General features: G+C 50.8%; 1 protein-coding gene across 9 annotated transcripts in view; it reads left to right on the forward strand.

The window, feature by feature from the left end:
• Positions 1–1,665: 1,665 nt before the first annotated feature.
• Positions 1,666–14,021, forward strand: part of RGS9 (regulator of G protein signaling 9) — a 31,697-nt gene continuing 19,341 nt past the window's right edge. For 5 of the 9 annotated variants that reach the window (XR_010349549.1, XM_064395136.1, XM_064395137.1 and 2 more), the window contains exons 1-7: positions 2,097–2,291; positions 7,734–7,830; positions 10,248–10,298; positions 10,455–10,561; positions 11,030–11,081; positions 12,131–12,189; positions 12,589–12,665. Coding sequence is in view for 8 of the 9 variants with exons in the window: in XM_064395136.1 (XP_064251206.1) it covers positions 2,112–2,291; positions 7,734–7,830; positions 10,248–10,298; positions 10,455–10,561; positions 11,030–11,081; positions 12,131–12,189; positions 12,589–12,665 (623 nt within the window). In the remaining variant the exon portion in view is untranslated. Of the gene's footprint in view, positions 1,809–2,096; positions 2,292–7,733; positions 7,831–9,447; positions 9,519–10,247; positions 10,299–10,454; positions 10,562–11,029; positions 11,082–12,130; positions 12,190–12,588; positions 12,666–14,021 lie in introns of those variants that run through there. The other 4 variants (XM_064395138.1, XM_064395139.1, XM_064395143.1 and 1 more) reach the window with 2 other exon arrangements.

Consider the following 14,021-nt stretch of genomic DNA (forward strand, 5'->3'; position numbering starts at 1 on the left):
TGTGCATACACACATGGCTGTACACACAATCTGTACACACATGCTGGGGTACAAATGTGCCTGTACAATCTGTAGCTGTGTGTCCTGGGCACACAGGGAGAATGCCAACAGTGTTGGGTGGGATCAGCTCACGGAGAGAGAGGTGTGAGTGCCTGCTCAGGATGCGTACAGGCGGCACTCTGGGCACACACAGCTGTGAGCACACACAGGTGTGAGCACACACTCCCCTGTAGGTGTTCTCTAGGGTGTGCAGGAAGGTACTCACACAAAGGGCAGTGCCTTTTGGCTGGCAAGAATCCCTGGGGATGCATCATCCTAGCCCTGGCACAGCCAGGTTCTGTGTGAGTGAGGACTCAGGCTCTCCTCCTGCCCAGCTCTGCTGGCAGCTGAGCTGGGGGCAGCAGAGGAAACTCTGCCACTTCCTGGAGGAAGCAGACAAAATCCTCCTGGAGCTCCTGGTTTCCAGTGCTGCCAGTCGGGTACTGTTCCCACTCCATGGCATGAGGCAGTTCCGTGTGAGGAAGAGCTCTAACCACATGGTCTTCCTCTGGTCACTCTTCATCACAATTTCCCTGTGTGAAGAAGCCACCAACTCCCCAAACCGCCCATCTGGCTCCTGCATCCACAGCTGAGCTGAGGCTGGTGGCATTCGAGGGGCACGTGCCCAAAGCACTGCTCAGCCCTCACACACACACGACACTCAGCACAGCACCTTGGCCTCAGCTTGTTTAACGAGACTTCACAAATCCCAGAATGACCTTATGCCTTTATTTTCTCCATCACTTCAGCACACGCTGCCCCCAGGCCTGACCCCTGGAGCAGCTGGGGTCTGTAGGGCTCTGCAAAGGTCGTGACCCGAAACTCTGGGGGATGGGGCTGTCACTCCTTGGACCCCCACGCCCTGGGGAGCCGTGGCCGAGCAGGATGCTGTGAGCACAGGTCACCCCCTGAAGTGCTGCAGGGGCACCGCATCACCCCTCAGGGGCAATCGGCCTCCATCGCCTTCTGTGCCGCTCCAAACCAGACCTGAGAACCTGGCTCTTCCATTCCACTCCATTCCATTCCATTCCATTCCATTCCATTCCATTCCATTCCATTCCATTCCATTCCATTCCATTCCACTCCACTCCATTCCATTCCGTTCTGTTCCATTCCATTCCGTTCCATTCCGTTCCGTTCCATCTCGTTCCATTCCATTCCATTCCGTCCTGTCCCGTTCTGTTCCGTCCCGTCCCATCCCATTCCATTCCATTCCATTCCATTCCACTCCATTCCATCCCATTCCATCCCATCCCACTCCATCCCATCCCACTCCATTCCATTCCATTCCATTCCATTCCATTCCATTCCATTCCATTCCACTCCATTCCATCCCACTCCATCCCACTCCATTCCATTCCATTCCATTCCACTCCACTCCATTCCATTCCCTCCTGTCCCGTTCCGTCCCGTCCCGTTCCATTCCGTTCCATTCCGTTCCATTCCATTCCATTCCATTCCATTCCATTCCATTCCATTCCATTCCATTCCATTCCATTCCATTCCATTCCATTCCACCCCAGCCCCTCCGCGCGCTCCCACGAGCGCCCCCAAGCGGCCTCCCCCCGCCCTCATGCAAATGAGCGCGGGGCGGCGGGCGCTGATTGGCTGCGGCGCGCAGCGGTGGCGCCGCCCCCGGCGTGTGGCGGTGTCCGCAGCCAGGTGCGCGGGGCCGGGGCCGCGCTGCTCCGCTCCGCTCCGCCACCATGACCGTCACACGGCTCGACCAGGGCCAGCGCTACCGCCCGCGGATGGCCTTCCTGAAAAAGGTGAGGGCTCAGCAGCACCGGGGACACCCGCACATTATGGGCGCGCCGGGGCCGGTCCGGGCGGGGCGATGCGGTGCGGTGCCCGGGGTGATGCGCGTTCACAGCACCTTGCTCGGGCACCGCTCCCCGGGACACCTGTGGGTGTGTGGGGTCCGAGGGGAACAGCCCCTCCCCGGGAGTGTGGAGCCGTGACCTGTTGCGGAGCGCCCTGGATCCCAGCTGGCTCGGGGGGCAGCGTGTGCTGAAGTGATGGAGAAAACACGACTGTCATGTTATTTGTCGTTTGTAGCTTCTCTCAGGTGAATGGTTGCCCTGACACGTTTTCTCCCTCTTCCATTATTTTTTTTTCCAAAGTCCCTCGAAGCTGCGTCCGTTCCCAGGTTAAAACCCATTATCTGCAGCGCCAAGCCACTCAGTGTAGCTCTGCTCCAGTCGGTCCAGTGTGTGTTCCCAGTGCTTTCAGCTGATCTCCACATTCTGAGCGTGTGTTATGTATTACAGCCTGCTCTCTGCCTCCTTCCAGTTCTTCAGACATGAGTGTATTGTGGCCAGAAGCCGTAGAAGGAGTGGGATGATGTGTGCCCACGCTTTTGGGTGTAATGTGTAATTTTGTGCAGCATTTGGTGGGCTTTTCCTGTAGCATTCATTCAAGGCATAGCCAGTTGTAGTGTAGCTGGTACTGCTGATTTTAAAAAGCAGAGTGTTAAGCTAGCTTTTCTCCCACCCACCTCTCCCGAGTGTGGCTTATCCTGTTGGATGGAATTAACTGAATTTCCAGTGACAAGTGCAGCCAGCAAGTTGCTGTTTGAATTGTAGTTAGCTTTCCTCAACGCCCACAACCTGAGGAGGGTTCCAGGGGTAAAGGGAGTGGAATTTGGGGATATTCAGTGCTAAGGTATAAACCTGGCAGTACCTACTACACCAGAGGAAGTAAAGAGGGTATTTTTTTTGGTGCTATGTCTTGCAGGGTAGATTTGGCTGGGGAGCCCTGCCAAGGGAAATACTCCAGGCCAAATTGTGCACTGAGTAATACTCGGTGGAGTTGTGTGCGGGGGTGCAGAGGAGGAGCTGTGCTTTGAGAAAACAACTGCCTGCAGCTGTGCTTCAGCTGCTCCGTGGGAGTGCAGCAGGCTCTGCAGAGCACTCGAGTTCCTCAGGTGGGAAGATCAGTCAAAACACAGCCAGTGCTGTTACAGAGTGCTCACACTGAGAGCAGCCAGGGGGGCCCAGCACCTGTTAGCAGCAGGAAGGGGAGCTCCTGGTGGTCAGTGAAAGCCCTTGGCTCTCATCTCCACTTTGATTCCTGCTCTGTTTTTTCCTCGGAGAAGCCATGGAGGCTTGGCTGTTGCATGGGAGTGTGGTCTGTGTGCAGACAGCCCCATCCTCAGAGCTGCCTGGGCGCACCAGGCACCTTTACTGGTGCCCATGGCGGGAGCTGAGGATGCTCAGCGAGCACCTTACAGGCTTAGAGCCATGAGGAGCTGAAACCCTCGAAAGAAGCTTTGGTAATTGCCTAAGCCTGTGCTCACGCTCTGCCACCAGCTGACACTCGCTGTGCCTGGGCTGCTGCAGCTGCAGGGAGGGATTCCTGCCATGCTGCCAGCCCGTGGGCCCCGTGTGCATTCACAGCTGCCAGCACGCCCTGTGCTGCCTCTGCAGCAGGAGGATAGTGGCCACAGCAGCAATCCTGCCATGGGACACGGGAGGGCACAGGGGGTTGCTGTAGGGGTGGTGGGCAGTGCCCTGCTCTTGCTATGAGGCTGCTCTGAACAACTTGGGCTGGATGTGCAGCTTGGTCCTTGTGGCTGAGCTATGAGGGGACCAGAGGCCTCCAGAGCCCTGTAACACCTGCTCCTCATGCCAGCACTTAGATTGTTTTATTCTGTTTTTTCCTCCCCTTCTAAACCATCTTGGCTGGAGGAAGAATGACCCCAAAGTCTGTTGGGATAGCAGGCAAGCCTCTGAGATGGATTTTGGCTGGATGCTGTGAGAGCTTGAGTGAACCCAAGCTCTTGGAGCCTGTGCCTGCTCCAGCAGCCAGATGTGGCTCTGCTGGGCATCAGCTGCCAGAGCTGGGCTGTGCTCTCAGGAGCTCCTGGGCTGGGTATTTTTTCCTGCTGTGCTACACGAGCTGCACAGTGACTCACACCTTGTGGGTAGGGCTGATGGATGCCTCCATCCCTGCCTCCTCCTCCTTCCTCTGCCTCCTCCTCACTCTGGTCCCTGCTGGCTTCTCCCAGGCTGTGCAGCAGCCAGGGAGGGGCTGCTCCAGGGTCTGCAGCATGGCTGGGGGCTTTTCCAGCCTGGCTTTCCTTCTCCAGGCTGAGACTTCCCAGCAGCTGCTGGGCCTCATCTTCCTGGGCATTTCCAGAAGGGGTGAGCAGCTGAATTGTGTTTTTGCTGGAATCCAGCAGACTCCTGCTCTCTGAGGCCCTGGGTATGGCTGAAACTGAGCCTTAGGCCAAGCTCAGCCTCATCCCATCCTCCCTTTCCTTGTTCCAGGCTGGGACATGCCAGTGCCACATCTTTCTTTGGAAAAAATCCAAAAAATCTTTGGAAGGGCCAGCTACAGCCCTGCCTTTCCCACTCACAGATTTCCTTTAGCTGAGGCATCACTCAGTGGGAACAAGCCACTTCCCCTCAGCTTTAATTAAGAAAATGCAGGAAGTTTTAGCTGGTTAACAATGGATTTTTTTCATTTCTTCTTTTTTTTTTTTCTGCTCATCCATCAACGTGCAAAGCAAGGCTGGTAGTTGTAGACCTAGAAAACAATTGATTGAGCCTTCAGAGGCCAGAGTGGGGATAAGGACTGTGTTGTTACCTTGGAAATCAGAGCAGGTAGGGCTGATCCTTGCCAACAGCAGCAGGCAGTGAGGGGGGCTAGAACCAGGCAAATAGGATGGAGAGGGCAGCAGATGTTTCATTACAGCACCAGGACTGTGCACTCAGCTGGGAACTGGAAATTCCCGCTGGGAAAATTGATCTTTCTTATGTCTGAAGCAAAGATGCCCCTGTCTGGGTTGATGCTGAGAAGGACTGAGCTCCTTATTGCTGGTTGGGGGCTATGTACAAATCACAAATGGGACAGGACTGCTGAGGAATGTGTCTTGAGATGTTTTATTTTCCAGCATCAGCCTCATTACATGGTTATGACAATGGGAAGATGCCAGCAGCTCATATCCCAGGCAGCAGACTAAGAACTCAATGTTACAACTTACTTGAAAAGTTTTTTGACCAATCACACAAAGCAAGAGCATATTGACAGTAGTTTGGTTGAAACAATGCTTGCTTATTTTGAATATAATACTTGTTTGTAAGCTTTAAAACACAATGCACAGAGCTCCATTATTAAGCTTAGAACTTCCTAATATTTCACTAGATAGACTTTTCTGATCATAGGGAGTTATTCTAGCCAAGTCTTAATACACACACTGTTGTTCTATTTATTCTTACTTTTCTACTTCTTACACATTTTTTTTTCTGATTTATCTTATGGCTACAGCTTAGCTCTAATCACAGCTTTGCTGTCTTTGAGGCTTGTCTTTTGTCGCTTTTTAAAAACTTTTTGATTTTATGTGTTCCCACACTCCTCACCTTGGCAGTGTTTTGCTGTTGCATTTCTGAGTCTCAGCACCTGGAGTTTGTTTTTCCTGCATTGTGATGCCCTGATCCTGGGGGGCTGGTGGGTGCCCCAAGGGTAGAGCTCAGGCAAAGAGGGGTGGGACCTGCACCCAGGGTAACTCAGCCAAGCAATCCATCACTGCCCCATGGTGCAGGAAAGCATCCATCCTCCTCCTCCAGAGCCATGGAAACCCCACTGGTGCCCATTTGCCTTTCCCTGGGGCTTCCCACAGGCTCCTGAAATCCAGTGATGGTTTTTCTCACTGTATGGGAGTTTGAGTTGTGCTTTGCACTCAGTGAGCTGAGCCCTGTGAGCTGGTGCAGAGAGGGGACAGACAGTTTTCCTGTTCACCTCCAGGCAGAGATTCCAGCTGATCTGGAGGGAAATCTCCAGGGGGCTCCTGCCTTGTGGTGTCTGTGTGTGTGAGATGAGCTCTCCCTGGAGCCTGGCTCCTTCAGCAGTCCTGATATTTGCCTCTGTGTGTATCTTCACCCATCAGCCAGCCAGGAAGTGGCTTCTGGCTCTGCGAAATTCAAACCAGACAGCTCTTTCCTGGCTGAAAGTGTGACAAAATGCACCAGAGCCCTTAGCAAAGCAAGGCAGTGTTCCTGCTGTGTGTGAAGCAGCCCTCCTGGCCTCCTCTGGCAGCCTGGTGCTGACAGCAGCTCCTGATCCTGCAATCCACTGTTCCCTTGGGAGGAGAGACTCAGGCTGAGGTTTGATCAGCAAGGTGGATGCTTTGCAGCTCCTTGCTTTTTAATCTATTTGTCATTTCTCCAGTGACAGAGGGAGCGTGAGCACCACGAGAGCTGAAGAGTTGCTGGTTAAAGGAAGGGAATGTGCTGTGCTGGGGGCTGTGGGGGTTTCTGAGCCAATTCCTGCTCTCAGCTGGTTGAAGATGTGACTCTGGAGAGCAGCTGGAGCTGCCTGTGCTGTGCTGGAACACAGATCCTGGTGGGATCTGCCAGGTGGTCACTGCACGGGCACAGGGGGATGAGCAGGGCTGTGTTTGCCCCAGCATCTTTGTTCTCTGTGAGGGGACTGTGCAGTCACAGAGGGTGACTTTGCTTTGCTTAGAATCCCAGTTTCCTAAAGAGTGCCCTGCCTGCCTCACCTCATCCCACACAGTTGGGCTTTCTGAGGTTGAAATTGTGAGTTCTGTTAAAAGACCTAAAAACGTCTTCATATTCCATCTCTTCTGCTCTGGTTTTACTGTTTTAAAATATTTTATAAGTATTTATGCAAATATTTATGTTAAATTTTACCAGGCTTCTCCATTTTAGCATTAATTTGTCAGTGCCTTTAAAAGCAGTTGAAAATCCAGTTTTACTGACAAGCCCAGAGTGTATCCTGTCACTACAGCTTAAATCCTCACAGAACTTGGCAAGACTTGGGACCAAAGTCACTGTGGTGCCTGTGAAGACAATGCCCTCCATTCTGGGTGTGTGTCATCAACTCACACTGTTAAATCCTCTGCTCTCAGTTAAAAAGCTACAGCCTCACCCAAAACAAATGTGTGGAGAGACCAAATTGGTCCTGTTGGACCAGTTTTGATTTAATAGCCCTGGAAGCAGAAGACAAAAAGAAGAACATCTTCCCCAAAGCTCTCGTGGCACTCAGATAATCAAAAACGAGGAGATGAGGAGTGTGTCCCAGCACAGATCCCAAGTGAAACCAAAGCTTTGTGCTTTGGGAATGGTGCTGGTAGGAAGACAAAAAGGAGGAAAATACCTTTGAAAATCTTTATTTTTTTAGAAAAGAAATAAAGATAATTGGGAATGAGGAATAGAAGTTGTCTGGCCCTGAGTGTGAGACTCATCCTGTGTTAAAAATGAGTCACCAGGATCCCTGAGGAGTCCCGGGTGGGAGGTGATGTGCATGCAGAGAGGAGGATGTGCCTGCCCATCCCTGGAGGGGCTGGGTCCTGGGTGGGGGAGCTCCTCACACACCTCCTGTGCACCCCTAACAGAAGCACAGGTTTTATTCCCTCCCCATTTTTCTAAGTGCCCAGTGAGCCAGAGAAGAACCTTTCTGGGTGTAGTGGGGCGTGGGCAGCAGAGATTTAATTTATTTTTTTCCCTTATCTCATGGCATGGTTCCATCCTGTCCCTCCTGTGCTAGCCTGGCTGTGTGTGTGTCCATGGCAGTGTGAGCTGCCATGGGCTGCAGGTGCAGGGCTCAGAGGGGGCTGTGGCCACTGCAAGCTTTGCTGTGGCACAGCAGTGCCCACCCTCTGGAGTGCTGGCTCCCCTCCTGCCCACTCCTGCCATCCATCCCATCCCTTCCCCTCCCCTGCTTTGCAGATCGAAGCTCTCATGATGGAGATGCAGAGCCCAGACACAGGAATCAAGACACAGACACAGACAGTGATGGTCACCAGCATCCCCCACGCTGTGACAGGTAAGACTTCCCTGGGGGCAGGGACTGGGCCCAGTTCAGCACAGAAAATCTGCCTGTGGGCCCTGGGCAGGGCTGCCAGTGCTGGCTGTGTGCTGGAGCTCTGTTCCAGTGAATATCAGCTGTTCATCGTTTGAAATGTACCTGCTCCCTCGATGTCTCTCATTCCTGCTCTTTGGGTCAGACAAAGGTGGATCCCCAGGCACTCTCAGCTGTCTCCTGGGGGTAACTCCAGTGACCTTGCCTTAGCACAGAGGTGAGGACATGCTGCAGACCTCTCGTGCTCCCAGTGAGGCTGCATCACAAATAAAGATAAATATTAAAATCCAATTCAAACAAGCAGCCTGGAGGCAGACTGAAAGATGGTACTTCAGAAATGAGCAATTAACAATTAGTCTTCTTTTTAATGTTTACTGCTAGTAATAATTTTTCTTGAGTAGGCAGGAAAAGAACAAAATATTCAACCCACTTCTGTGCCTGTAAATGAGGCTGGAGGAGCAGCAGACAGGAGTGTGCTGTGTCATGTGCAGTGTTACAGGCAGCTCTTATCACAGCCTCCTTGTGCCTGCTGCTCCTTCCAGCAGGCACTCTCAGTACCTCTGTTCCCTGCTCTCCAAGCCTCCACAAAAGCTCTTGTGAGGAATCCTCTGCTATAAATATTCACACATATTCCATACCCAAGTTTCCTCCTCCTGCTTTTTTCTTCAGCACTTGGAAATTCAGAACAAAAACTCCCACTGAAACAAAGTGAGTTTGCTCCAGGCAAGGCAAGAGAATTCTTCCCCTGTGTTTGCAGAGCCTGGTAGGCTCAGTGTGTTGTTTGTCCCAATTAAAAAAAAAAAAAAAAAAGAGGCTGCAGAGGCCCTGAAGTCCAGGGGAAGAGGCAGTCAGTGGAAGGCCCAGGAGGTCTGGACACTCTGAAGCCTGCTGTCAGCAGCACCTCCCTGCCTGCAGTGCACACCACATCCTGCCTGTCAGGCAGCTGAGCTGGGTGGAGGCTTTGTCTGCACAAAGGAGCTTCCCAGGGCTGTCAGGGAATGGTGAGGGCAGCAAAGAGGAGATTCCCTGTGCTGAGGATGACGTCTCACACAGGTCGAGGGCAGGGGAAGGAGAACTTCTCTTGATGTCTGCCCAGTGTAAAATCCCACTTCCTAAAAGTCCTTGGGTGTCTGATGTCTTGGCACTGACCCTCATTGTGTGCTGTCTGCTTTACTCTGCTTCCTTAACTAGAATTGCTCCAAGTTCCCTCTTGCACAAGTCATAAATTCTAGTCCACCTCTGAGAGGCAAGTGACTTCCAGTCTCCCTGTGTGCTGGTCATCCCTCTCTAAACTGATATTTTTAGTGCTGCATGATACTGATTGGCTTCTGGGTGTTGCAAAAGAGATTGATTCATTTTGATGAGGGTGTGGTGAAGATATTGGAGCAGGGCACACAGGTCCATTGGAGAGAGCCTGGCTCTGCCTGTGCAGGATGCTAACTAGTTAAATTCAGTGAAAGTCAGCAAAATGGCTCACAAATAAACCTCGATGTTAAATGTGCACCTTTGGGGGAAAGTGCTTACAGAGGGAGCTGTCTAGAAATGAGTGATGAGATAATCCTTTAATTTCATCTATTTCAGGAAGCAGGCAGTAGGATAAGAGCTCTGAGCCCCTATTAGAAAGTTAAGTCATCACTGCAATGTCAAGAAAGGTCAGCACCTCAGTCTGCAGTCCTGGGGGAGGTTTGGAGGAAAAGGCCAGTAACTGGTCAGGGAACAAGTGCCTTTTTGCCCTGTGTAAATGGAAGGAGGTTCATGGGATTTGCCCCCCAGAACGTAAAACTAAAACTGCTGCAGGTTTCTACTGCCTATGGTGGGTACAACTGCTCCCAGTCCAACAGAAGAACTGGGAGAGAGAAAATGTGTGTGAATTTGATAAATGCTGTAACCACTGCAGCTTGGATCTGAGATTTGGACATCCCTTCTGCCCAGTAAATGTCTCTGAGAGGATCAGGCACTGGTCTGCTACAAAACTGAGGCAGGACTGTGCTCTGTGACTCTGGAGCCTTTTGCAGTGAATCTTTCCAGGCAAGGTGGAGCAAAACCTCCCCTTCCCTGGTGAGAAAGCTGTTGCATCCTTAAGCCCTTTCTAAGCCTCTGATGGGGGTTTGGATGCTGCTGAGGCCATGTGAGCTGGTGACACCCCTGTGCCATGCCAAGGTCACTGCCTGCCTCAGGCTGGGTGCCCTGGGGTGCCAGCATGGCCAGCAGTGCATTTCACCTCTGCCTCCTTGCATTTGAAAGCACATTTGCAGAAAAGGGGGCTGTGCCCTTATGGGATCCAGAGCACAGTGAGGGGTGAGGACTGCAGGGATGTCCTTCCCCCTGTGGATCTGGGCACACTCCTGGTTTCAGTGCCTGACCTTTGCTTTGCTTTGCAGGTAATGATATAATGCAGTGGATCCTTCAGCGCTTGCAGATCACTGCAGAAGGTGGGTAAAAATGTGAAAATTGAGCCTTTCTCAGCTTCCAGCCAAGCTCTCAAGCAGCAAAACCTTTTAATTGAATTCTCCTCTGCACAAGAGCTCACTTTTAATTCCAGTGAAGTGTTTCTGTGCAATGGAAACATCTGCATTCTCCATTTTCAGAGGCACTCCACCTGGGAGACCTGTTTGTCAAATATGGATATATCTACCCTCTTCAGGAGCCAAAGAACCTCACCCTGAAGGCAGATGGCAGCCTCTACAGGTTTCAAGTGAGTTGCAGCTCCTCTAAGCTGTTGAGAGGGAGTTCAGCTCTAGTTTTTATTAAAAACAGGCAGCTGGGGCAGTCCCCAGGAGCTGTGTAGCTGTGCAGGAGGAAGGAGAAGACTCAGAGAAGTCTGCACAGAGAAGACTGAGATTGCAGTTTACAGGGACACTGTGATAGTTTCTTCAATGAAATGAGTGTACTTGTTCAACCTAAAAATAGCTGTGCTTTCCTCCAAAGAGTGTTCCCTTCCAGGTCTTAAAGTAGCAAATGGAATTGCTGGTTGGACATGGAACCATGAGGGGGCTCTGAATAATGAATGTACAAAAAGCACAGTAAGAACAGGATGGTATTGAGGTTCATGGCTGGACTCCTTCCACTGCTGTCAGTGGGAAATCAGGATATTCCTGGTACTTGGAATGAGTCCATGACTTCAGGGCCTGTGTGCACTAACAGGAGGCTCCTTTCCTTGCAGACCCCCTATTTCTGGCCAGTGCAGGGCTGGGCTGCTGATGACACAGACTATGGTGAGTGGTGGCACTGCCTGTGCCCAGGGTGTCATGGTGTGGGTTTGTCACACAGTCAAGGGGTGCCCAGGGTGTGGGTTTGTCACACAGTCCAGGGGTATGGGTTTGTCCCACAGTCCTGCTCCACACCTGCTCTTCCTATTCTTGTGCTATGTCTCCACTCACAATGACCAGCCCTGGCATTTTTTTTTCATGTTGTTTTGTGAATAATTCTCAGTAATGGTGAATTGAGGGTGTGACCATCTTGTGGTGGCCTCAATGAGAGAAAGTGCTTAAGCTCTTGTGTTGCACAAGATCCATCACACAGGAACACATCTGAATTACCTTGCTGGGGAGGGAAGACTTTAAACACAAGATCAGATTTCCCTGAGCAGTTAAGTGTGTTCCTGGATCTGAGCCCAAGGCTGTCTTCCTGTAGATTTGGATCAGGCCCTGCATTCAGAGATGGTTCTTTGTAGAAAGCACAGTGACTTCCAATATCTTCTGATGGCTTTTTTCCATGTAAATCTCTTGTTTCAAACCAAGACATTGCCTTTATGATGCTTTTTGTAGTATAGCTGATCATGAATGTTGGGCTGATCAGCTGGGTTTGCTGTGCAGTTCACAGACTGATTTGTCCATGCCAGGCTTGTCCTCTGTGGTTTTTATCTGCACTATGCTGTAGATTTTCTGAGGAAATAAAAAAGCCTGGTTTAGATTGGAATGTTTTTATTAGAACTTGAGCAAAAAACCCTGCCCTGTGCTTCAGAAAACTTGGAGGTCAAGCTCTGAGGAGCCTCGGTGCTTGGAAGGTTTGGCCCAGTGTCCCTTGACCCTGGCTGAGTTCCCCAGGGAATGGTGGCACAAGGCACACACTGCCCGTCCTGCCTGGGCATCAGTGACATCCTAAAAGCACCAAGTCCTTTTCACTGAGCTTTTGTGAGCTTGGAGCTCATGCCTGGGAAGATATTGTAGCAGACAAAGGCTCCTGTCTTTGTAATGTGGGTAAATTTGTAATTATTCTTGGACTTGTTGTATAACTGGCTGCTAATTTGCTTCTACCTCCACAGCAATTTACCTGGCAAAGAAGAACATTAAAAGGAAAGGGATTTTGGAAGAATATGAAAAGGTGAGGAGACCCTGCACTTGTTCCATTACAAGACCCTCATTTGCTACAAGTTAAGCCCTTTGTTGCTATTGAGTGGGGCACAGCAAAAAAAAAAATCACCTCTTCAATTGCATGAGGTGTTCCTCCAGCAGTATCAAAGGCCAAGATTTTGCAAGTGAAAAAACGACCAGTACAGAAAACTACTGTGAAATCAATTATAATTTTAGCAGGGGTAATTGCTCTCCTTGCAATGGTATTTTTGAACTGTTGCAATTCTTGTAATTACGTGCAGAACAATCCAGATTTCTTGGCTCAGTGGCCAGCCTGGCCTCGTTGAACTATGGAGAGTCAAGAAAACCCCAGCATGGGAGTGCCCTGGTCAGAATTTTCACACTAACTGCTTTTTTATTTTTATTCCAGGAACATTACAACATGCTCAATCAGAAAATAAACTACAAGTGGGATTTTGTCATTATGCAGGCCAAGGAGCAGTATAAGTGAGTTGAATTGCAGTCCCTTGTTTGCATCACTGGGGAGGGTGTGAGGAGCAGAGCTTGGCTTAGTGCACAGTTCAATCACACATTAAAAACACCAAAATGGCTTGAAAATGGCTTGGAGTGGAGGTTTAGATTTTGCACTTGATGTGGTTCTGTGAAGAAGCTGGGTTCTGATGCTGCAGGCCCTAATTAGAAACAATTTCATTTAGCTCAGTGTTCTCCATGAGAATTTGTGGATCAGGCTCTGGACTTTGGGCCTGTTGCTGATCTGGGTCAGGAGTTACTGGCACATCTCTCAGCTGAGTGGAGTGAATCAAGAAGCAGTAAATGGTCCCAGCAGGGACTTCTGCAGAAAACTGAAGTGCATCCTTAGGTACCCAGCTAAAATGACTTGATTTTAGAAACTGAAACCTTCAAATTCCCAGGAAACTTGGTGAACATGAGATGGGAATACTCCTCTAGAGCTCCTTCCTGCTTCTGTGGACTCACCTTCCTTTACCTCCTGGCAGGGCAGGCAGTCCTCTGCTGCTCAGCAGCCTCTCTGTTCCCTGGGATGGCAGCCAAGTCCTTGGAGTACAGCTCATCAGATAACTGTCTCATTAAACAGAGACTGTTGTTCTTGTAAATTGAGGTCAGACTTGGGCTAAGAGATGCCAAATGCAGTTTCAAAGTTAGATACCCAGCCTGTGTCTGAAGCAGGAGATTGAACTCGTCTGAGGCTGTTTGATGGTGCTGCTGGGGCAGACTGGTGCAGAGCACCCACCCTGTAACCACAGCAGGGAGGCCACATGCAAACAGCCTGTGGGGAATGTTCCCTTCCCCATGCTAACTCCCAAATTGTGCTCAGGACTTTTCTGGGAAAGAATTAGTTGGTCCAAGCCCAAACCATGCTGGTGCCTCTTCTGGTTAATTGTGGAGGTGATTTGGGTTTTAGTGCCTGGGAACCCTCCTCAGCACCATTTCCAAGCAGTTTCTTTGAGAAATGCCTCTGCTTTGCTGAGAGACAGGGATGAGACACGTGCAGGGTGTGTCTCTGGGTGGCAGTCCTTGGGGACATGGGACAGGGACAAAGGTGAAGCAGCAGGACTGAGGGCAAGTCAGCAGAGAGCTCCCAGAGGGCTGTGTGCCTCATCAGAAGGGGATGTGTCTGCTCCCAGCTCAGCTCAGGAAGATGATGATTTCTCAAAAGCCAGAGTCATGTGTGGCCATGTGAACATGATGTGCAGCCCAGAATAGCCAGGACAGGATGTGGTCAGGGGTGGCATCAGGGCAGCAATGGCACAGTCAGGCTGGGACCCACGGGGCACAGCAGGCTGGAGGTGTGCCCTGCTTCTCATCCCACTGATTTTAGGAGGG

The sequence above is a fragment of the Passer domesticus genome, chromosome 20 (genome assembly GCF_036417665.1).
Source record: "Passer domesticus isolate bPasDom1 chromosome 20, bPasDom1.hap1, whole genome shotgun sequence".
Classification (NCBI taxonomy): Eukaryota; Metazoa; Chordata; class Aves; order Passeriformes; family Passeridae; genus Passer; species Passer domesticus.